Source organism: Pseudophryne corroboree, chromosome 3, assembly GCF_028390025.1.
Source record: "Pseudophryne corroboree isolate aPseCor3 chromosome 3, aPseCor3.hap2, whole genome shotgun sequence".
In the NCBI taxonomy this organism is placed as follows: domain Eukaryota; kingdom Metazoa; phylum Chordata; class Amphibia; order Anura; family Myobatrachidae; genus Pseudophryne; species Pseudophryne corroboree.
The window spans coordinates 44,242,702-44,265,572 of NC_086446.1; the positions used below are offsets into that span (position 1 = coordinate 44,242,702).

Genomic DNA, 22,871 nt, shown 5'->3' on the forward strand with positions numbered 1-22,871 from the left:
CAATATAGCCAGACAAAAACAATACCTGCAAAAAAAACAAAACCTGTATTATGTGACAGCAAATGTAAAGCACAAACAGAGGATTTAAGCAGTGTGAGGTAAATGAAACACACAGTGAAAAATACAAAACAGCATATTCTGTGGAATACTATATGGAATATGAGACCCTGACGCACTTAGCCCCCCAGGGTACAGAATATAGTGATAGCAATATGTGTGATACACAGAATAGAAACCACACAGCAGCTATAGGCACACACAGTCACAGATTCAATGCAGAAATTATTACATATAACCAATAAAACGGCACTGGACTAGCAATACTACATATAGAAATGTATGTATACAGATATAACAATGCACAGTAACCACTGGATGTATATCACAGAATACTTGTACTAAATATCCCTGTAGTTATGCACTTGTTCTTAACTAACGCTGTCTAAACAACATGTAGAATACTTAAGTGTCCTGTAAATGCACAGCGCTGATGATGCAGGCGGCTTTACAGAGGAGACAGTACCCAGCAGTCCCAGGAGCAGCGCAGCTCTGTGAAATGGCGCCCAAGCGCTGACAGGGAGTGAGGGAGAGAGAGATGCAGCTCCAGGGCAGGAACATCTGCTGTAGATGGCGCCTGGAGCTGGGGGAGGGGCTACAGGTCACCGCCTTATCCCCTCTGCTGGACTTCACCACCGGGTACTGTGGAGCCTATATTAAATGGATTTTAGTAAATCCGACCTGTGCTCCTCGCCCTGATGGATATAGTGGGGTCCCTGAATGGCAACATTGTCAACGCCAGCAGCGCGGCCCGTCACCTGGGACTGCGAATGGATCGCGATTTACCGGGGGGACCCTCTTATCTGCTCCCTCAACTGCGGCCACGAGATCCAGGAGAGCAGCAGCGGTGATGTGTGCCTGATGACCGCAGCGCCTCCACTGTAAGTATCCGGGAACCAGGCCGCGGGAGTATAAAGCGACGCTGAGGGAGGTGATGGAGCCGCAGCACAGAAGTCTTCTAGAAAAGCTCTTTTCAGGGCTGCTTAGCCCCCCTGTTAGCGACCTGCACTGCAGGCACCAACTTACAAACTGAGCTCCAGTGCCTGGAGGCGGGGCTATAGAGGAGGCGGTGCAGTGCATCATGGCAACAGTCAAAGCTTTAGCCTGTTGGTGCCTCGGATCAAGATCCAACTCTACTCCCGATGTTATTCACTGTGGAATCCCAGTGTACCCCGCTGCAGAAGTGATGTCACTGTGACACTCCCAGATTCCCTCACCTCCCTAGTCATGTCCCTGTATTATTACTGCAGATATAAGTGATGTCACTGGGACACTCCCAGATTCCCTCACCTCCCCAGTCATGTCCCTAAATTATTACTGTAGATATAAGTGATGTCACTGTGACACTTCTAGATCCCATCACTTACCCAGTCAGGTCCCTGTATTATTAGTATAGATATAAGTGATGTCACTGTGATGTTCGCAGATCCCTTCACTTCCCCAGTCATGTCCCTGTATTATTACTATAGATATAAGTGATGTCACTGGGACACTCCCAGATCCCTTCAATTCCCCAGTCATGTCCCTGTAATATTACTATAGATATAAGTGATGTCACAGTGACACTCCCAGATCCCCTCACCTCCCCAGTCATGTCCCTGTATTATTACTATAGATAATAAGAATTTACTTACCGATAATTCTATTTCTCATAGTCCGTAGTGGATGCTGGGGACTCCAAAAGGACTATGGGGAATAGCGGCTCCGCAGGAGACTGGGCACAAAAGTAAAAGCTTTAGGACTACCTGGTGTGCACTGGCTCCTCCCCCTATGACCCTCCTCCAAGCCTCAGTTAGGATACTGTGCCCGGACGAGCGTACACAATAAGGAAGGATATTGAATCCCGGGTAAGACTCATACCAGCCACACCAATCACACCGTACAACTTGTGATCTGAACCCAGTTAACAGCATGATAACAGAAGGAGCCTCTGAAAAGATGGCTCACAACAACAATAACCCGATTTTGTAACAATAACTATGTACAAGTAATGCAGACAAACCGCACTTGGGATGGGCGCCCAGCATCCACTACGGACTATGAGAAATAGAATTATCGGTAAGTAAATTCTTATTTTCTCTAACGTCCTAGTGGATGCTGGGGACTCCGAAAGGACCATGGGGATTATACCAAAGCTCCCAAACGGGCGGGAGAGTGCGGATGACTCTGCAGCACCGAATGAGAGAACTCCAGGTCCTCCTCAGCCAGGGTATCAAATTTGTAGAATTTAGCAAACGTGTTTGCCCCTGACCAAGTAGCTGCTCGGCAAAGTTGTAAAGCCGAGACCCCTCGGGCAGCCGCCCAAGATGAGCCCACTTTCCGTGTGGAATGGGCTTTAACAGATTTTGGTTGTGGCAGGCCTGCCACAGAATGTGCAAGCTGAATTGTACTACAAATCCAACGAGCAATCGTCTGCTTAGAAGCAGGAGCACCCAGCTTATTGGGTGCATACAGGATAAACAGCGAATCAGATTTTCTGACTCCAGCCGTCCTGGAAACATACATTTTCAGGGCCCTGACTACGTCCAGCAACTTGGAATCCTCCAAGTCCCTAGTAGCCGCAGGCACCACAATAGGCTGGTTCAAGTGAAAAGCTGAAACCACCTTAGGGAGAAATTGAGGACGAGTCCTCAATTCTGCCCTGTCCGTATGAAAAATTAGGTAAGGGCTTTTATAGGATAAAGCCGCCAATTCTGAGACACGCCTGGCTGAAGCCAGGGCTAACAGCATTACCACTTTCCATGTGAGATATTTTAAGTCCACAGTGGTGAGTGGTTCAAACCAATGTGATTTTAGGAATCCCAAAACTACATTGAGATCCCAAGGTGCCACTGGAGGCACAAAAGGAGGCTGTATATGCAGTACTCCCTTGACAAACATCTGAACTTCAGGAACAGAAGCCAGTTCTTTTTGGAAGAATATTGACAGGGCCGAAATTTGAACCTTAATGGACCCTAATTTGAGGCCCATAGACAGTCCTGTTTGCAGGAAATGCAGGAAACGACCCAGTTGAAATTCCTCTGTAGGGGCCTTCCTGGCCTCGCACCACGCAACATATTTACGCCAAATACGGTGATAATGTTGTACGGTTACATCCTTCCTGGCTTTGATCAGGGTAGGGATGACTTCATCCGGAATGCCTTTTTCCTTCAGGATCCGGCGTTCAACCGCCATAACGCAGCCGCGGTAAGTCTTGGAACAGACATGGTCCCTGCTGGAGCAGGTCCTTTCTTAGAGGTAGAGGCCACGGGTCTTCCGTGAGCATCTCTTGAATTTCCGGGTACCAAGTCCTTCTTGGCCAATCCGGAGCCACGAGTATAGTCTTTACTCCTCTCCTTCTTATGATTCTCAGTACTTTTGGTATGAGAGGAAGAGGAGGGAACACATACACTGACTGGTACACCCACGGTGTTACCAGAGCGTCCACAGCTATTGCCTGAGGGTCCCTTGACCTGGCGCAATATCTGTCCAGTTTTTTGTTGAGGCGGGACGCCATCATGTCCACCTTTGGTTTTTCCCAACGGTTCACAATCATGTGGAAGACTTCTGGGTGAAGTCCCCACTCCCCCGGGTGAAGATCGTGTCTGCTGAGGAAGTCTGCTTCCCAGTTGTCCACTCCCGGAATGAACACTGCTGACAGTGCTATCACATGATTCTCCGCCCAGCGAAGAATCCTTGCCACTTCCATCATTGCCCTCCTGCTTCTTGTGCCGCCCTGTCTGTTTACGTGGGCGACTGCCGTGATGTTGTCCGACTGGATCAACACCGGCTGACCCTGAAGCAGAGGTCTTGCCTGACTTAGGGCATTGTAAATGGCCCTTAGTTCCAGGATATTTATGTGAAGTGACGTTTCCATGCTTGACCACAAGCCTTGGAAATTTCTTCCCTGTGTGACTGCTCCCCAGCCTCTCAGGCTGGCATCCGTGGTCACCAGGACCCAATCCTGAATGCCGAATCTGCGGCCCTCTAGGAGATGAGCACTCTGTAACCACCACAGGAGAGACACCCTTGTCCTTGGAGACAGGGTTATCCGCTGATGCATTTGAAGATGCGATCCGGACCATTTGTCCAGCAGATCCCACTGAAAAGTTCTTGCGTGGAATCTGCCGAATGGAATCGCTTCGTAAGAAGCCACCATCTTTCCCAGGACCCTTGTGCATTGGTGTACTGACACTTGGCCTGGTCTTAGGAGGTTCCTGACTAGGTCGGATAACTCCTTGGCTTTCTCCTCCGGGAGAAACACCTTTTTCTGTACTGTGTCCAGAATCATCCCTAGGAACAGCAGACGTGTCGTCGGAATCAGCTGCGATTTTGGAATATTTAGAATCCATCCGTGCTGTCGTAGTACTACTTGAGATAGTGCTACTCCGACCTCTAACTGTTCTCTGGACCTTGCCCTTATCAGGAGATCGTCCAAGTAAGGGATAATTAAGACGCCTTTTCTTCGAAGAAGAATCATCATTTCGGCCATTACCTTGGTAAAGACCCGGGGTGCCGTGGACAATCCAAACGGCAGCGTCTGAAACTGATAGTGACAGTTCTGTACCACAAACCTGAGGTACCCTTGGTGAGAAGGGCAAATTGGGACATGGAGGTAAGCATCCTTGATGTCCAGAGACACCATATAGTCCCCTTCTTCCAGGTTCGCTATCACTGCTCTGAGTGACTCCATCTTGAACTTGAACCTTTTTATGTAAGTGTTCAAGGATTTCAGATTTAAAATGGGTCTCACCGAGCCGTCCGGCTTCGGTACCACAAACAGCGTGGAATAATACCCCTTTCCCTGTTGTAGGAGGGGTACCTTGATTATCACCTGCTGGGAATACAGCTTGTGAATGGCTTCCAATACCGCCTCCCTGTCGGAGGGAGACGTTGGTAAAGCAGACTTCAGGAACCGGCGAGGGGGAGACGTCTCGAATTCCAATTTGTACCCCTGAGATACTACCTGCAGGATCCAGGGGTCCACTTGCGAGTGAGCCCACTGCGCGCTGAAATTCTTGAGACGGGCCCCCACCGTGCCTGAGTCCGCTTGTAAGGCCCCAGCGTCATGCTGAGGACTTGGCAGAAGCGGGGGAGGGCTTCTGTTCGTGGGAAGAGGCTGTCTGCTGCAGTCTTTTTCCCCTTCCTCTGCCCCGGGGCAGATATGAGTGGCCTTTTGCCCGCTTGCCCTTATGGGGACGAAAGGACTGAGCCTGAAAAGACGGTATCTTTTTCTGCTGCGAGGTGACTTGGGGTAAAAAGGTGGATTTTCCAGCCGTTGCCGTGGCCACCAGGTCCGATAGACCGACCCCAAATAACTCCTCCCCTTTATACGGCAATACTTCCATATGCCGTTTGGAATCCGCATCACCTGACCACTGTCGTGTCCATAATCCTCTTCTGGCAGAAATGGACATCGCACTTACTCTTGATGCCAGAGTGCAAATATCCTTCCATCTCGCATATATAGAAATGCATCCTTTAAATGCTCTATAGTCAATTATATATTGTCCCTGTCTAGGGTATCAATATTTTCAGTCAGGGAATCCGACCAAGCCACCCCAGCACTGCACATCCAGGCTGAGGCGATTGCTGGTCGCAGTATAATACCAGTATGTGTGTATATACTTTTAAGGATATTTTTCAGCTTTCTATCAGCTGGTTCCTTGAGGGCGGCCGTATCTGGGGACGGTAACGCCACTTGTTTTGATAAGCGTGTGAGCGCCTTATCTACGCTAGGGGGTGTTTCCCAACGCGCCCTAACCTCTGGCGGGAAAGGGTATAATGCCAATAACTTTTTAGAAATTAGCAGTTTTTTATCGGGGGAAACCCACGCTTCATCACACACCTCATTTAATTCATCTGATTCGGGAAAAACTACGGGTAGTTTTTTCACACCCCACATAATACCCTTTTTTGTGGTACTTGTAGTATCAGAAATGTTCAAAACCTCCTTCATTGCAGTGATCATGTAACGTGTGGCCCTACTGGAAAATACGTTTGTTTCCTCACCGTCGACACTGGAGTCAGTGTCCGTGTCTGTGTCGACCACCTGAGGTAACGGGCGCTTTAGAGCCCCTGACGGTGTTTGAGACGCCTGTACAGGTATTAACTGATTTGCCGGCTGTCTCATGTCGTCAACAGTCTTTTGTAAAGTGCTGACACTATCACGTAATTCTTTCCATAAGACCATCCAGTCAGGTGTCGACTCCCTAGGGGGTGACATCACTAACACAGGCAATTGCTCCGCCTCCACATCATTTTCCTCCTCATACATGTCGACACAACGTACCGACACACAGCACACACACAGGGAATGCTCTGATAGAGGACAGGACCCCACTAGCCCTTTGGGGAGACAGAGGGAGAGTTTGCCAGCACACACCAGAGCGCTATATATATACAGGGATAACCTTATATAAGTCTTTTTCCCTAATATAGCTGCTGTATATATTTATATGCCAATTTAGTGCCCCCCCTCTCTTGTTTTACCCTGTTTCTGTAGTGCAGGACTGCAGGGGAGAGTCAGGGAGTCTTCCTCCAACGGAGCTGTGAGGAAAAAATGGCGCCAGTGTGCTGAGGAGATAGGCTCCGCCCCTTTTTCGGCGGCCTTTCTCCCGCTTTTTTATGTAAAAATAGGCAGGGGTTAAATACATCCATATAGCCCAGGAGCTATATGTGATGTATTTTTTGCCAAAAAAGGTGTTTTTATTGCGTCTCAGGGCGCCCCCCCCCAGCGCCCTGCACCCTCAGTGACCGGAGTGTGAAGTGTGCTGAGAGCAATGGCGCACAGCTGCGGTGCTGTGCGCTACCTTAGTGAAGACAGGACGTCTTCTGCCGCCGATTTTCCGGACCTCTTCAGTCTTCTGGCTCTGTAAGGGGGACGGCGGCGCGGCTCCGGGACCCATCCATGGCTGGGCCTGTGATCGTCCCTCTGGAGCTAATGTCCAGTAGCCTAAGAAGCCCAATCCACTCTGCACGCAGGTGAGTTCGCTTCTTCTCCCCTTAGTCCCTCGATGCAGTGAGCCTGTTGCCAGCAGGTCTCACTGAAAATAAAAAAACCTATTTAAACTTTTACTCTAAGCAGCTCAGGAGAGCCACCTAGATTGCACCCTTCTCGTTCGGGCACAAAATCTTAACTGAGGCTTGGAGGAGGGTCATAGGGGGAGGAGCCAGTGCACACCAGGTAGTCCTAAAGCTTTTACTTTTGTGCCCAGTCTCCTGCGGCGCCGCTATTCCCCATGGTCCTTTCGGAGTCCCCAGCATCCACTAAGACGTTAGAGAAATAAGTGATGTCACTGTGACGCTCCCAGATCCCCCTCACCTCCCCAGTTATGTCCCTGTATTATTACTATAGATATAAGTGATGTCACTGTGACCCTCCCAGATCCCCTCACCTCCCCAGTCATGTCCCTGTATTATTACTGTAGATATAAGTGATGTCACTGTGACACTCCCAGATCCCCTCACCTCCTCAGTCATGTCCCTGTATTATTACTATAGATATAAGTGATGTCACTGTGACACTCCCAGATCCCCTCACCTCATCAGTCATGTCCCTGTATTATTATTGTAGATATAAGTGATGTCACTGTGACACTCCCAGATCCCCTCACCTCCTCAGTCATGTCCCTGTATTATTACTATAGATATAAGTGATGTCACTGTGACACTCACAGATCCCCTCACCTCCCCAGTCATGTCCCTGTATTATTACTGTAGATATAAGTGATGTCACTGTGACACTCCCATATCCCCTCACTTCCTCAGTCATGTCCCTGTATTATTACTATAGATATAAGTGATGTCACTGTGACACTCCCAGATCCCCTCACCTTCCCAGTCATGTCCCTGTATTATTACTATAGATATATGTGATGTCACTGTGATAGACCCAAAAACCCCTCACCTCCCCAGTCAGCAGGTAGATGATCTCTAGGGTGATATTTAGTATCCTCTCTGTTGTGTGACTCCGGTTCTTCTCCATCCTCAGTGATTTATGCAGGACGCGTTTTACAATCTCAAAAAAAAAAAAAAATAGACTCTCTGGATCCACGTGGCGTAAATATGTAGAAAAATATATAATAATGACAATTATTAGCATAACATCACATTGTACACATGTAATATATTCAAATATGTGACCAGTTAATATTAGTAAAAGGAACCAAACCCTGATATATAACAATATATACATTATTGCAGCATCTCACACTGTGATAGTGAAAGCACTACAGTGGACGTATACACGTCACCTTTATTGGAACACTTCTTTCCTAGTAGAAAAAAGTATATAACTATAACCCTTCAGGGGTATACTGCAGCTTTTGCACATTTCAGGTAGGGTCTGGCGTAGATGACATCTCTATAGTAATGTAAGGGTAGCTGTATTTTGCTCTGATAATCCCCCTTCAAATAACTATTTAAAATAGCTGTAACATTTCTGAGGTGCCCCCTTCATGCATCACTCATTGCAGTCTCTTCTATCTCTATACTGGGCTCCCAGGTTTTCTGCTTGCCTCTGTTCTGTGAGCTGGTGCATGGAGGTCACCATGTCAGAACATGTCAGGTGATCGCATCCTCTCCAGTCATAGTGCTCCTTGCCTCAGCTGATTCTGGCAGCCATTCAGTGACCTACAACTGCTATGTAAGTCTTCTCTGAAGATCAGATGACTGCCAGGACAATAAGTCACATCCTGACTACAAGGCTGCTGTTGGCAGCAAGCCACATTGTTATTCCTGGCTTCTGTTAGTTTGCTACAGTTCCCTTCATTGCCTGGTTCCCTGCTTGCAAAGCCTTCCAAGCCACAGACTTCTCGTGAGTTTCTTGGACACTAATCAGCTAAGTTTCTGTAATTCAAGCTACAGCATATCTGTCAGCAGCCTCTCAGCTCTGAGAAGACTTCAGCTGCAGCCCACTGATTTCTAAACTCTTCAGTGCATTCAAGTTTCCAGTATTCTTCAGTCTTGTACAGGTGCCTGCTTCTATATACCCCTTTCACATCTCATAAGTAACCCGGTATATTGCCAGGTTGACCCGGGTGGAGGTGCGATATGAAAAGGCCAGGCTGAAATATCCCACGTCGAGCAAGCCGGCATTTCAACTTGGTATTAATGGTGGGTTTTATCAGGGTTATCTTCGTGTCGGGTGCGGTGTGTACAGGTTACCCGAAGAAGATGTGATCCGGGTCATGTTCACACTATGGAGGAGACAGCGCTTGGAGATTATCTTATCTCCAAGCGCTGCCTCTGCACCCGCCCAGAGATGACGTCAGCGCTGCCTCCGCCCCTGATGGCAACCCGACCCGGGATACTGCTGGGTCGGGATGCCAGTCTGAAAGGGGTCTCATGGCGGGCCACACTCGGTAAGCACCTGTGTACAATTCTCGACTGCGACTCGTGTTTGTAATGTGAAAGGGGTATCAGTTTGTTGTGATTCCTACCTGGCTAATCATTCACATGTGAGCTTCACCTGAGTAACGTGCTTGCAATTTCCAAATTGCTCAGAGATCACCTCAGACCTGTTGACCAGTTCCTGGATTAGTGTACACCTCATTTCACCTGCAGTGTTCCTGAAACCCTGGCATGCACTTAACATCTCATTGTCCTGCAAGCAAACCATTCATCTGCTTCATATACAAGTTGCAGCCTGTGTTATTCCCCCTCATATATCACTGTACGGTCCCCTCTCCCCTATATAATAATACCACATATCACTGTGTGCCGGGGGCTGTGTTATTCCCCTCATATATCACTGTACGGTCCCCTCTCCCCTATATAATAATAATACCACATATCAGTGTGTGCCGGGAGCTGTGTTATTCCCCCTCATATATCACTGTACGGTCCCCTCTCCCCTATATAATAATAATACCACATATCAGTGTGTGCCGGGAGCTGTGTTATTCCCCCTCATATATCACTGTACGGTCCCCTCTCCCCTATATAATAATAATACCACATATCAGTGTGTGCCGGGAGCTGTGTTATTCCCCTCATATATCACTGTACGGTCCCCTCTCCCCTATATAATAATACCACATATCAGTGTGTGTCTAGAGCTGTGTTATTCCCCCTCATATATCACTGTACAGTCCTCTCTCCCCTATATAATAATAATACCACATATCAGTGTGTGCCGGGAGCTGTGTTATTCCCCTCATATATCACTGTACGGTCCCCTCTCCCCTATATAATAATAATACCACATATCAGTGTGTGCCGGGAGCTGTGTTATTCCCCTCATATATCACTGTACGGTCCCCTCTCCCCTATATAATAATACCACATATCAGTGAGTGCCGGGAGCTGTGTTATTCCCCCTCATATATCACTGTACGGTCCCCTCTCCCCTATATAATAATACCACATATCAGTGTGTGCCGGGGGCTGTGTTATTCCCCTCATATATCACTGTACGGTCCCCTCTCCCCTATATAATAATACCACATATCAGTGAGTGCCGGGAGCTGTGTTATTCCCCCTCATATATCACTGTACGGTCCCCTCTCCCCTATATAATAATACCACATATCAGTGTGTGCCGGGAGCTGTGTTATTCCCCTCATATATCACTGTACGGTCCCCTCTCCCCTATATAATAATACCACATATCAGTGTGTGCCGGGAGCTGTGTTATTCCCCTCATATATCACTGTACGGTCCCCTCTCCCCTATATAATAATAATACCACATAGTGTGTGCCGGGTGCTGTGTTATTCCCCCTCATATATCACTGTACGGGGGTGGTATTCATGTGACCGCCGGTCAGCTGACCGACAGTCACATGACCTCCTCCACCAGCCCGACGGGTCACTGTCCCGATGGTCGGCATGCCGACCAACAGGGACTATTTCCACTCGTGGGTGTCCACGACACCCATAGAGTGGGAATAGAACCCGTGGCGACCGCAGGTCGCCACCGAGCCCGCAAGGGGCTTGCTGCACTCGCCCCTCCCACGCCGGGATCCCGGCGTCGGTATGCTGCCGGGATCCCGGCGTCGGTAAGCTGACCGGCGGTCAGGAGACCGCCGGTCAGCCGTACTACACCCCTGTACAGTCCCCTCTCCCCTATATAATAATAATACCACATATCAGTGTGAGCCGGGAGCTGTGTTATTCCCCCTCATATATCACTGTACGGTCCCCTCTCCCCTATATAATAATATCACATATCAGTGTGTGCCGGGGGCTGTGTTATTCCCCCTCATATATCACTGTACAGTCCCCTCTCCCTTATATAATAATACCACATATCAGTGTGTGCCGGGGGCTGTGTTATTCCCCCTCATATATTACTGTACAGTCCCCTCTCCCCTATATGATAATAATATCATACAGAATAAGTTACCTCTTCTAGTAATGAGGATCTCCAAAATGGCGGCTGAGGACTCCCTAAATCCGCCCCCTCTGCAGCGTCACTCTCAGAGGATTTGACAACCTATCATGTATTAGAGACTACAGGAAAATGGCCGCCGCACATATGAGGACACTGATAGTAGGCATAATTGGTTACTCTGTGATGCAGCTGCCGCTATCTACGTGACGTCAGTCGTATCTTCTGCCGCCTGATTGGCTACTTGGTGCGTCAATGACAGCATTGAATGGGATGGGGCGGTAGCTGTTGCCATAGTGAGAATGGGTGGGAGGAGCCGGTGAGACAGCTGTGAGATGCGATTGGCTGATGTGGGGTGAGCGGGAGGGGACAGCTGCGGGGTGGGCGTGTCAGTGGATAATAGGAGGTAGAGCAGCAGGGATAGTAACCATGGCTACAGAGAGACGCTGAGTTGGCCCCGCCCCTCCCCATAGTAACACTGGCTGTCATGTGACTAATGAGGGATATATAATGATCTCCTGACTGTATTAGTAACAGGTAGTAATGTGCTGCTCTGTCCCCAATATGTCCCCCCCGGGCAGTGTCCTGTGTTATTATATATCAGCTATGGCTTATACTGCAGCCTGTGGTGTCACCTCACTGTATCGCAGGTGGAGCAGCCTGTGGTGTCACCTCACTGTATCGCAGGTGGAGCAGCCTGTGGTGTCACCTTACTGTACCGCAGGGGGAGCGGCCTGTGGTGTCACCTTACTGTACCGTGGGGGGAGGGGCCTGTGGTGTCACCTTACTGTACCGCAGGGGGAGCGGCCTGTGGTGTGAACTCATTGTGCCGCAGGGGGTGCATCCTGTGGTGTCACCTTACAGTTGGGAAGTGGGAGCAGCCTGTGGTGTCACTTTACTTGGGGTGCTCTAAAAAAAAAAAACACATTCTCTCCCGAAAACACACACATTCAGTGTTCAGGGCTGTTATCTGGATTTGTTTCTCCTGCCTAAGGCAGTAACTGGCCAATCGTTAGCCAGATTGTTTGAAGGACAGCAATACCAGCCAATCGGGACTGGCTGATGTTGTTATATGCCAATTGGAAGTGCTGTTAGCATTTTGAATGGAGGAAAGTCTTTTTACATTTGATGGACAGCAATTTTGACCAATAAGGAAAGGTCCCGGATTTCTGTATATAATTGGGGGACACCTGTCAGCGTAGTGGTCAGTAAGGAGGTTAGTATTGTGGTGGGGATCACTCATAGTATAGTAGTGTGTTATAATAATGAGACAGATCAATGGACTGGCCTGAGTAGTATGTGTGTTACCAAATGTACACCAGAAGGACATATTTATGTACATGTGATTTCTTAGTTTTTTATTTTTAATACATTTGCAAAAATCTCCCAAAAACTTTTTCCATGTTGTCATGGGGTATTGTATTTAGAATTTTGAGGGAAAAATGAATTTATTTCATTTTGGAATAAGACTGTAACATAACAAAATGTGGAAAAAGTGAAGCGCTGTGAATACTTTCCGGATGCACTGTACATAGGCGTTTCTATCATGGGTACAATGTGTGGGTACAGGGGTGGCCCACACCGCACCCATATTTTAGTACCTCTCTGGAGTCCAGCATCGGGCGTTGCATCTGCAGCACAAAAAAAAAAAACACATCCAAAATGGCCACCGCGCATGCGTAGTACAAATTTTGTCTCCGGAACATGGCGGGCTCCATGTTTCCGGAGACCTGCGCATGCGCAGTAGACTTCGGCACAATGCCGTTGACTGTAGTGCCGTGGAGAGGAGGGGCCCTCTCCTTTCTTAAGACGCCCCTGTATATATAATGGGGTTAACTCTTATTAACCGTGGCCACTAGCTTTCTCATGCACCCCTATGTGGACTCTATTATCCTGAACCTGTCTCAGCTGTTCCTTAGCAATCTATTAGCCATTGTCAGGTGACTAGTGTACCTTTTAAAAGCCATAAAGTGTGTGGCAGGTACACATTAAATCTAGCAGGCAGATGATGTTTGAAACAGTAGTCAGGTTTTAAGACTCTGTGATAGTGTAGGACCTACATGAAGGGGTACCTTGGCCATCAGTTTGCAGGCTTCCGTGCATTGGCCAATTCACCAATTAACCCCCATCATTTATTTATTGATGTGGTGAGGATAAATGAGCTTACTTGGGTGAGTGCTGTGGGTTCTCTGTTTGATTGTGTGTGTGTGTGTGTGTGTGTGTGTGTGTGTGTGTGTGTGTGTGTGTATATATATATATATATATATATATACACTGCTCAAAAAAATAAAGGGAACACTTAAACAACACAATGTAACTCCAAGTCAATCACACTTCTGTGAAATCAAACTGTCCACTTAGGAAGCAACACTGATTGACAATCAATTTCACATGCTGTTGTGCAAATGGAATATACAACAGGTGGAAATTATAGGCAATTAGCAAGACACCCTCAATAAAGGAGTTGTTCTGCAGGTGGTGACCACAGACCACTTCTCAGCTCCTATGCTTTCTGGCTGATGTTTTGATCACTTTTGAAAGCAGGCGGTGCTTTCACTCTAGTGGTAGCATGAGACGGAGTCTACAACCCACACAAGTGGGTCAGGTAGTGCAGTTCATCCAGGATGGCACATCAATGTGAGCTGTGGCAAGAAGGTTTGCTGTGTCTGTCAGCGTAGTGTCCAGAGCATGGAGGCGCTACCAGGAGACAGGCCAGTACATCAGGAGACGTGGAGGAGGCTGTAGGAGGGCAACAACCCAGCAGCAGGACCGCTACCTTCGCTTTGTGCAAAGAGGAACAGGAGGAGTACTGCCAGAGCCCTGCAAAATGACCTCCAGCAAGCCACAAATGTGCATGTGTCTACTCAAACGATCAGAAACAGACTCCATGAGGGTGGTATGAGGGCCTGACGTCCACAGGTGGGGGTTGTGCTTACAGCCCAACACCGTGCAGGACGTTTGGCATTTGCCAGAGAACACCAAGATTGGCAAATTTGCCACTGGCGCCCTGTGCTCTTCACAGATGAAAGCAGGTTCTCACTGAGCACATGTGACAGAGTCTGGAGACGCCAAGGAGAACGTTCTGCTGCCTGCAACATCCTCCAGCATGACCGGTTTGGCAGTGGGTCAGTAATGGTGTGGGGTGGCATTTCTTTGGGGGGCCGCACAGCCCTCCATGTGCTCGCCAGAGGTAGCCTGACTGCCATTAGGGACCGAGATGAGATCCTCAGACCCCTTGTGAGACCATATGCTGGTGCAATTGGCCCTGGGTTCCTCCTCATGCAAGACAATGCTAGACCTCATGTGGCTGGAGTGTGTCAGCAGTTCCTGCAAGACGAAGGCATTGATGCTATGGACTGGCCCGCCTGTTCCCCAGACCTGAATCCAATTGAGCACATCTGGGACATCATGTCTCGCTCCATCCACCAATGCCACGTTGCACCACAGACTGCCCAGGAGTTGGCGGATGCTTTAGTCCAGGTCTGGGAGGAGATCCCTCAGGAGACCATCCGCCACCTCATCAGGAGCATGCCCAGGCGTTGTAGGGAGGTCATACAGGCACGTGGAGGCCACACACACTACTGAGCCTCATTTTGACTTGTTTAAAGGACATTACATCAAAGTTGGATCAGCCTGTAGTGTGTTTTTCCACTTTAATTTTGAGTGTGACTCCAAATCCAGACCTCCATGGGTTAATACATTTGATTTCCATTGATCATTTTTGTGTGATTCTGTTGTCAGCACATTCAATTATGTAAAGAACAAAGTATTTAATAAGAATATTTCATTCAGATCTAGGATGTGTTATTTTAGTGTTCCCTTTATTTTTTGAGCAGTGTGTGTGTGTGTGTGTGTGTGTGTGTGTGTATATATATATATATATATATATATATATATATATATATATATATATATACATATATACATACACATCGATATATATGTCCGAATACAAACAGCAGCGGCACTCAGAGATTCAAAATGCATAAAATGTATTTCACATCAAAGGTATCCCAATTTTTCGGGGCTCACACGCCCCTTTGTCAAGGTGTGTAACGGGGCGTGTGAGCCCCGAAACGTTGGGATACCTTTGATGTGAAATACAGTTCATGCAATTTGAATCTCTGAGTGCCGCTGCTGTTTGTATTGGGGCATATGAATTTAGCTCCAGAGGGCAACGGAGTACTTTGTGCTGATTGAAGGAGGAGTGCCGGTCCATACAAATATATATTATATATATTATATATATATATATATATATATATATATATATATATATATAGAGAGAGAGAGAGAGAGAATTATCTCCTATATCAGTGATGGCTAACCTTGACACTCCAGCTGTTGAACTACACATCCCAGCATGCCCTGCTGCAGGTTTTCTATTTGGCCATGCTAAAACTGATGCAGGGCATGCTGGGATATGTAGTTCAACAACAGCTGGAGTGTCAAGGTTAGCCATCACTGTCCTATATAATAGACCAGACCTATGACTGTGTGTATAACGCTGGGCGTGGCTAGGAGCTCTCATTGGGTTAGCAACAGGTCTATCACACCCTGTCCACAGTTGATTGGGCAAGAAACACCCTCCCACACAGGGTACATGCAATGGGAGGCTCTGCCCTTTGGCTGCTGTGTGTTCCCAGAGCAGGATTAACAATGCGGCTGATGCAGCTGCAGCTCCAGGCCCACACCCCAAAATAGGCCCACTGCATCTGCAGCAACACACCCTCCAACAATTTACACATAAAAATCGTTTCAAATTCGAAAAGGGGGCGGGGTCACGCCCCTTTTCCTATACTTTCAATGGAAGGTTGGAGAGCCAAAAATCTGGACAGACCATAAAAAATAGGTCCTGTACCTGCCAAAAATGTACAGGTGGAGGGTATGCCTTTGCATCTGCTGCAAGTCTCTGCACTGTAGATAGGGAAAGAAAAAAAAACCCTTTACTGCAGCGTCCTATGTTCTGTTGCCAGTCCGCCTGCCGCCTCCAGCATCAACAATCCCCACTCCCTAGCCGCGGCGCAGGTGGAACAAAACTGCTGCGGCCACTGGCATAGATGTGTATGAAAGCGGCGCAGCGGAAGGCTTTCATAGCCCTCCCTGCGCCGCATACTCTCTGAGCCCCGGAGCCTCCTCTGCGCGTGATGTCACAGAAGTGCTTCCCCGCCACAGCCGCGCCCAGATCCCCAGAGGCCCTGACTCTGCAACACAGCACCTGGGCTGCCGGCCTGGAAGCCCCGAGATGGCTAATGTAACGGATAGAGTGGGTGATATCGCGGAGGGTAATGTCTGGACGCTGAAACAATGTAAAAGGTGACAGTGCTGTGCAGTGCAGTGGGTGTGCAGTGTCACTCACCTTTTACACTGATTCAGCGAGTTAGTCAGTTTTGCCAGCCAGTCACTATTGTTAGCGCCGGTGTTCCAACGCGCCGCATTACAGGGAAGTAGACGCACTAAATAAATTACAGCTCCCAGTAGCCCTTAGCGCCAAAGCATTCCGGCGCTAAGGGCTGCTGGGAGCTGTAGTTTATTGAGTGCATCTTCTTCCTGTAATGCGGCGCATTGGGACACCGGCTCTAACAATAGTGACTGGCTGCTGTGCAAGTCTTCGGGACAGCTACTGCCAAAGGGAGGACAGCAGCTTAGCTGCTTCCAGGAGAAGCATTACCTCCCTCCCCCACTCGCAGTACATCCGGCACCATCCGCGGCACCCCCACACCCCCCATCCACCACCCTTGGAGGCTCCAACCCCCCCCCCCCCTCCCCCACAGCACCCCCACACCTGCTCCTCCCCCACCCATGGCACCACCACACCCTCCCCTACTCGTGGCACCCCCGCAACCGCTCCTCGCCCATCCGCAGTGGCTCTGGACCCCCTCCCCCACCCGTGGCACCCCCACAAACCGCCCCTCCCCATCCATGTTTCCCCTGGATCCCCTCTTCCATCCGCATCTCCCCCGCACCCACCATTCTCCCAACCACAGCACCTACTAGGTCATCAGGCCCTGCGTACGCTGTTCACACCGTTGCAAGGGCTACGACCCCTTAACCATCGCCCGCCCTTTGTCCATGCAATATTTAACCACTCACACAATTATGAGGCAATACTCCAAATACGTAATAAAAATATTGAACGCCACAAGGGCGTGCAAGGGTTAAAGGGGTGCAGTGCCTTACGACGGTGTGAAGAGCGCCCGAAGGGCGCGATGAATCACCTAGTATATCTATCTATCTATCTATATATATATAATGGATTTTCATGTCTATTTGTAATACGTTATTTTCTTTATAACAGTGCCGCTAGTCTCTTTGCTACTATACTTTCCCACGCATATGTTTAATAAAATTTATACACTTTGCTGACAAAAGTGATTAGACACTGACAGCAAATACATCATCGAGATGTTACTGACGTCAGTACTCTGTAGGTCCACCAGAATCAGAATCAGCTTTATTGGCCAGGTGTGCTCACGTACACTAAGAATTTTTTGCGGTACAATACACTGCCAAGCAGCAACATGAAGGGGGAATACATAGCATAAGAAGGGGGAAGAACATAGTACACATTACACGTATGAGTTCATACTGCACACTGTAACTGTACGAAAGACTCGACATACTAGACATATTATACATGTAAAAACGAAGGCTGCTTGGCAGAGCAGCACCGAGGCAGCGATTACCATGTGCATCGTCTTCTTGACAAACTGTCCACAAGTTATTGGAGAACAGCAGGCGGTATGTTTTGCCATTCCGCCTTAAGTACAGTGACCAACTGTGACACCGAAGGTCGAGTCTAGAACGCACCTGTCACTCCAATTTGTCTCAGAGGTTCTCTGAGCTGGTAAGTCCATCTGTGTTACTGAATTTTCTGTATACCAGTCCAGCGTCTCCCTGAAAACATGACCGGTGGCATTGTCATCCTGATAAAACATTCATCGTTTCCGTAGAACCTCCACAATGTCGGGAGCACAGAGTTATCGGAAACATCTCTATACTTCTTAGAGTTAATGTAACCATGCCTTACAACTAGTGGACAAACGCCAAACCAGCTGGAACATCCCCACAGCATAACGCCGCCACCTCCATGCTTTACTGTAGGTACTGTACACTCTGACATCAGACGTTCTCCTGGCAATCGCCAAACCCAAACATGTCCATCTGATCTGGAAAGTGGTATCTGAGATTGGTCACTCCATAACACTCGCTGCCATTGTTCCCCTGTCCAGTTTTTGAGCTCGTTACAGCATCGGTCTGCATCCTTCTTTGTTATTAGACGTTTGTGAGCAGCTGCTCGCCCATAATATCCAAGTGCAAGAGCCTCCCTACCAAGTGTTCTTGTCCAATCCGGCACATTAGTGGCCATTTGGAACTTGTGTGCAATGGAAAGCATGGGAAGACCCCAGGTCTACTTTCATGAACACGTGTACGCTGCAGGGGGATGCAGTCAATTTACCTCCAATCAAAATCCCGACGGTCGAAATCCCGACAGCAATTGACCGACGGTCAAAATCCTGACAAGGTCAAAGAGAAAATAGGAATTTAATACCTACCGGTAATTCCTTATCTCCTAGTCCGTAGTGGATACTGGGGTGTCTTGTACTTTAGTACAATGGGCATATAGATCGGGTCCACTGGAGCCTTGGCACTTTAAAACTTTTAGTGTGTGTATGTGTGTGCTGGCTCCTCCTACCAGACTCAGTCTAGGAAAACTGTGCCTGAGGAGACGGACATAATCTGAGAGAAGAATAATACGACATCGGTGCGGCAACAAGCTAACACACAACCAGAAACGAAAGGCGGGCGCTAACCAGAACAGAGGATAGCAACCCAACCAAATCCGGATAGCACAGCTACTGTATCCCAACAACTTAACAGGCCGCAACGCCGGTCCAACCCAATACTTACACAGGTAAGCAGGAACGAAGCACTGAGACAGTATCCACTATGGACTAGGAGAAAATAAGATTTTAAACCTACCGGTAAATCTTTTTCTCCTAGTCCGTAGAGGATGCTGGGGACTCCGTAAGGACCATGGGGTATAGACGGGCTCCGCAGGAGACCTGGGCACTCTAAAGACTTTAGAATGGGTGTGCACTGGCTCCTCACTCTATGCCCCTCCTCCAGACCTCAGTTAGAGAAACTGTGCCCAGAGGAGACGGACAGTACGAGGAAAGGATTTTTGTTAATCTAAGGGCAAGATTCATACCAGCCTACACCATCCACACCGTATAACCTGGAATATACGCAACCAGTTAACAGTATGAACAAAACATCATCAGCCAAAGACTGATCTTAACTGTAACATAACCCTAATGCAAGCAACAACTTTATACAAGCCTTGCAGAAATATGTCCGCACTGGGACGGGCACCCAGCATCCTCTACGGACTAGGAGAAAAAGATTTACCGGTAGGTTTAAAATCTTATTTTCTCTTACGTCCTAGAGGATGCTGGGGACTCCGTAAGGACCATGGGGTTTATACCAAAGCTCCAGACCGGGCGGGAGAGTGCGGATGACTCTGCAGCACCGATTGAGCAAACATGAGGTCCTCATCAGCCAGGGTATCAAACTTAGAGAATTTTGCAAAGGTGTTTGAACCCGACCAAGTAGCTGCTCGGCAAAGCTGTAAAGCCGAGACACCTCAGGCAGCCGCCCAAGAAGAGCCCACCTTCCTAGTGGAATGGGCCTTTACCGAATTTGGTAACGGCAATCCAGTCGTAGAATGAGCCTGCTGAATCGTGTTACAGATCCAGCGAGCAATAGTCTGCTTAGAAGAAGGAGCGCCAACCTTGTTGGCTGCATACAGGACAAACAGTGCCTCTGTTTTCCTAACACGAGCCGTCCTGGCTACGTAAATTTTTAAGGCCCTGACTACATCAATGAACTTGGAATCCTCCAAGTCCCCCGTAGCCACAGGCACCACAATAGGTTGGTTCATATGAAACGATGAAACCACCTTAGGCAAAAATTGAGGACGAGTCCTCAACTCTGCTCTGTCCACATGGAAAATCAGATAGGGGCTTTTGTGAGACAAAGCCGCCAATTCGGACACCTGCCTTGCAGATGCCAAGGCCAACAACATGACAACCTTCCAAGTGAGAAATTTTAATTCAATTGTTTGAAGAAGCTCAAACCAGTGAGATTTTAGGAACTGTAACACCACGTTAAGGTCCCATGGTGCCACTGGGGGCACAAAAGGAGGCTGGATGTGTAGCACTCCCTTTACAAAAGTCTGGACTTCTGGGAGAGAAGCCAATTCCTTCTGAAAGAATATAGATAGGGCCGAAATCTGTACCTTAATTGAGCCTAACTTCAGGCCCGTATCCACTCCTGTCTGTAGAAAGTGGAGAAAACGGCCCAGGTGGAAATCTTCCGTAGGAGCATTGCTGGCTTCACACTAAGATACATACTTCCTCCAGATACGGTGATAATGTTTCGCCGTCACCTCCTTCCTAGCCTTTATCAGAGTAGGGATGACTTCCTCCGGAATACCTTTCCCAGCTAGGATTCGGTGTTCAACCGCCATGCCGTCAAACGTAACCACGGAATGAAGACTGCTGACAGAGCGCTTACGTGATTTTCCGCCCAGTGAAGAATCCTAGTGGCTTCCGCCATTGCCACTCTGCTCCTTGTCCCGCCTTGGCGGTTTACATGAGCCACGGCTGTGACGTTGTCTGATTGAATCAGAACCGGTAGGTCGTAAATAAGATTCTCCGCTTGTCGTAGGCCGTTGTATATGGCCCTTAATTCCAGTATGTTGATGTGTAGACAAGCCTCCTGGTTTGACCATAGTCCCTGAAAATTTCTTCCTTGTGTGACTGCTCCCCATCCTCGGAGGCTCACGTCCGTGGTCACCAGAACCCAGTCTTGAATGCCGAACCTGCGACCCTCTAGAAGGTGAGCACTCTGCAGCCACCACAGGAGAGACACCCTGGCCCTGGGGGACAGGCTTATTTTCCGATGAATTTGAAGATGGGACCCGGACCACTTGTCCAGAAGGTCCCACTGAAATGTCCTCGCATGAAACCTGCCGAAGGGGATGGCCTCGTAGGTCGCCACCATTTTTCCCAGTACTCGAGTGCATTGATGAACTGACACTCTTTTTGGCTTTAACATGTCTCTGACCATGTTCTGGAGTTCCTGGGCTTTTTCCATTGGAAGAAAAACCCTCTTTTGTTCCGTGTCCAGAATCATGCCTAAGAACGATAGCCGAGTCGTTGAAACCAACTGTGACTTTGGTAGATTTAGAATCCAGCCATGCTGCTGCAGTACTCTCGGGGAGAGCGACACGCTTATCAGCAACTGATCTCTCGATCTCGCTTTTATCAGGATATCGTCCAAGTACGGGATAATTGTGACTCCCTGCCTGCGTAAGAGCACCATCATTTCCGCCATTACCTTGGTGAAAATCCTCGGGGCCGTGGAAAGCCCAAACGGCAACGTCTGAAACTGGTAATGACAGTCCTGTACAGCGAATCTCAGGTACGCCTGATGAGGGGGATATATGGGGACATGAAGGTATGCATCCTTTATGTCCAGTGACACCATAAAATCTTTCCCTTCCAGGCTGGAGATAACTGCCCGGAGCGATTCCATCTTGAATTTGAACTTTTTCAAGTATAGGTTTAGGGATTTTAGATTTAGAATGGGTCTGACCGAGCCATCCGGCTTCGGAACCACAAACAGGGTTGAATAGTACCCCTTCCCCTGTTGAACTAGGGGAACCTTGACAAGCACTTGCTGTTGACATAGCTTTTGAATTGCAGCTAAAACTATCTCCCTCTCTGGGGAAGAAGCTGGTAACGCCAGCTTGTAGCCATGGGATACAATTTCCATCACCCAAGGATCCACGTCTGACTGAACCCAGACGTGGCTGAAGAATCGAAGACGTGCCCCCACCGGCGCGGACTCCCTCAGTGGAGCCCCAGCGTCATGCGGTGGATTTAGTAGAAGCCGGGGATGACTTCTGCTCCTGGGAACTAGCCGTAGCAGGCATTCTTTTCCCTCTACCCTTACCTCTGGCGAGGAAGGAAGAGCCCCGACCTCTTCTGGACTTATGCGACCGAAAGGACTGCATCTGATATTGTGGAGTTTTCTTTTGCTGTGGGGGAACATAAGGCAAAAAAGTAGATTTACCCGCGGTAGCTGTGGAAACCAGGTCCGCGAGACCTTCCCCAAATAAAACCTCACCCTTGTAAGGCAAAACTTCCATATGCCTCTTTGGTCCATTGGCGGGTCCACAGGGTTCGCCTAGCAGAAATCGCCATGGCGTTGGCTTTCGAACCTAGCAGCCCAACGTCTCTCTGAGCGTCTCTCATATATAAGATAGCGTCTTTAATGTGACCTAAGGTCAATAAAATGGTATCCCTATCTAGGGTATCAATGTCAGCTGACAAGGTATCTGTCCAAGCTGCTACTGCGCTGCAAACCCAAGCCGATGCTATTGCCGGTCTGAGTAAAGCAGGATCCTTGAGGGCTGCCGTGTCTGGAGACGG

At 48.5% G+C, this 22,871-nt stretch overlaps 1 protein-coding gene across 1 annotated transcript in view; it reads right to left on the reverse strand.

The window, feature by feature from the left end:
- LOC135057136 (uncharacterized) overlaps positions 1–22,871 on the reverse strand; it is a 352,772-nt gene that overhangs the window by 36,693 nt on the left and 293,208 nt on the right. The window contains exons 23-24 of the mRNA XM_063963032.1: positions 11,386–11,446; positions 7,946–8,082 (exon numbers count right to left, since the gene is read on the reverse strand). Of these exons, the coding sequence (XP_063819102.1) occupies positions 7,946–8,082; positions 11,386–11,446 (198 nt within the window). The remainder of the gene's footprint in view (positions 1–7,945; positions 8,083–11,385; positions 11,447–22,871) is intronic.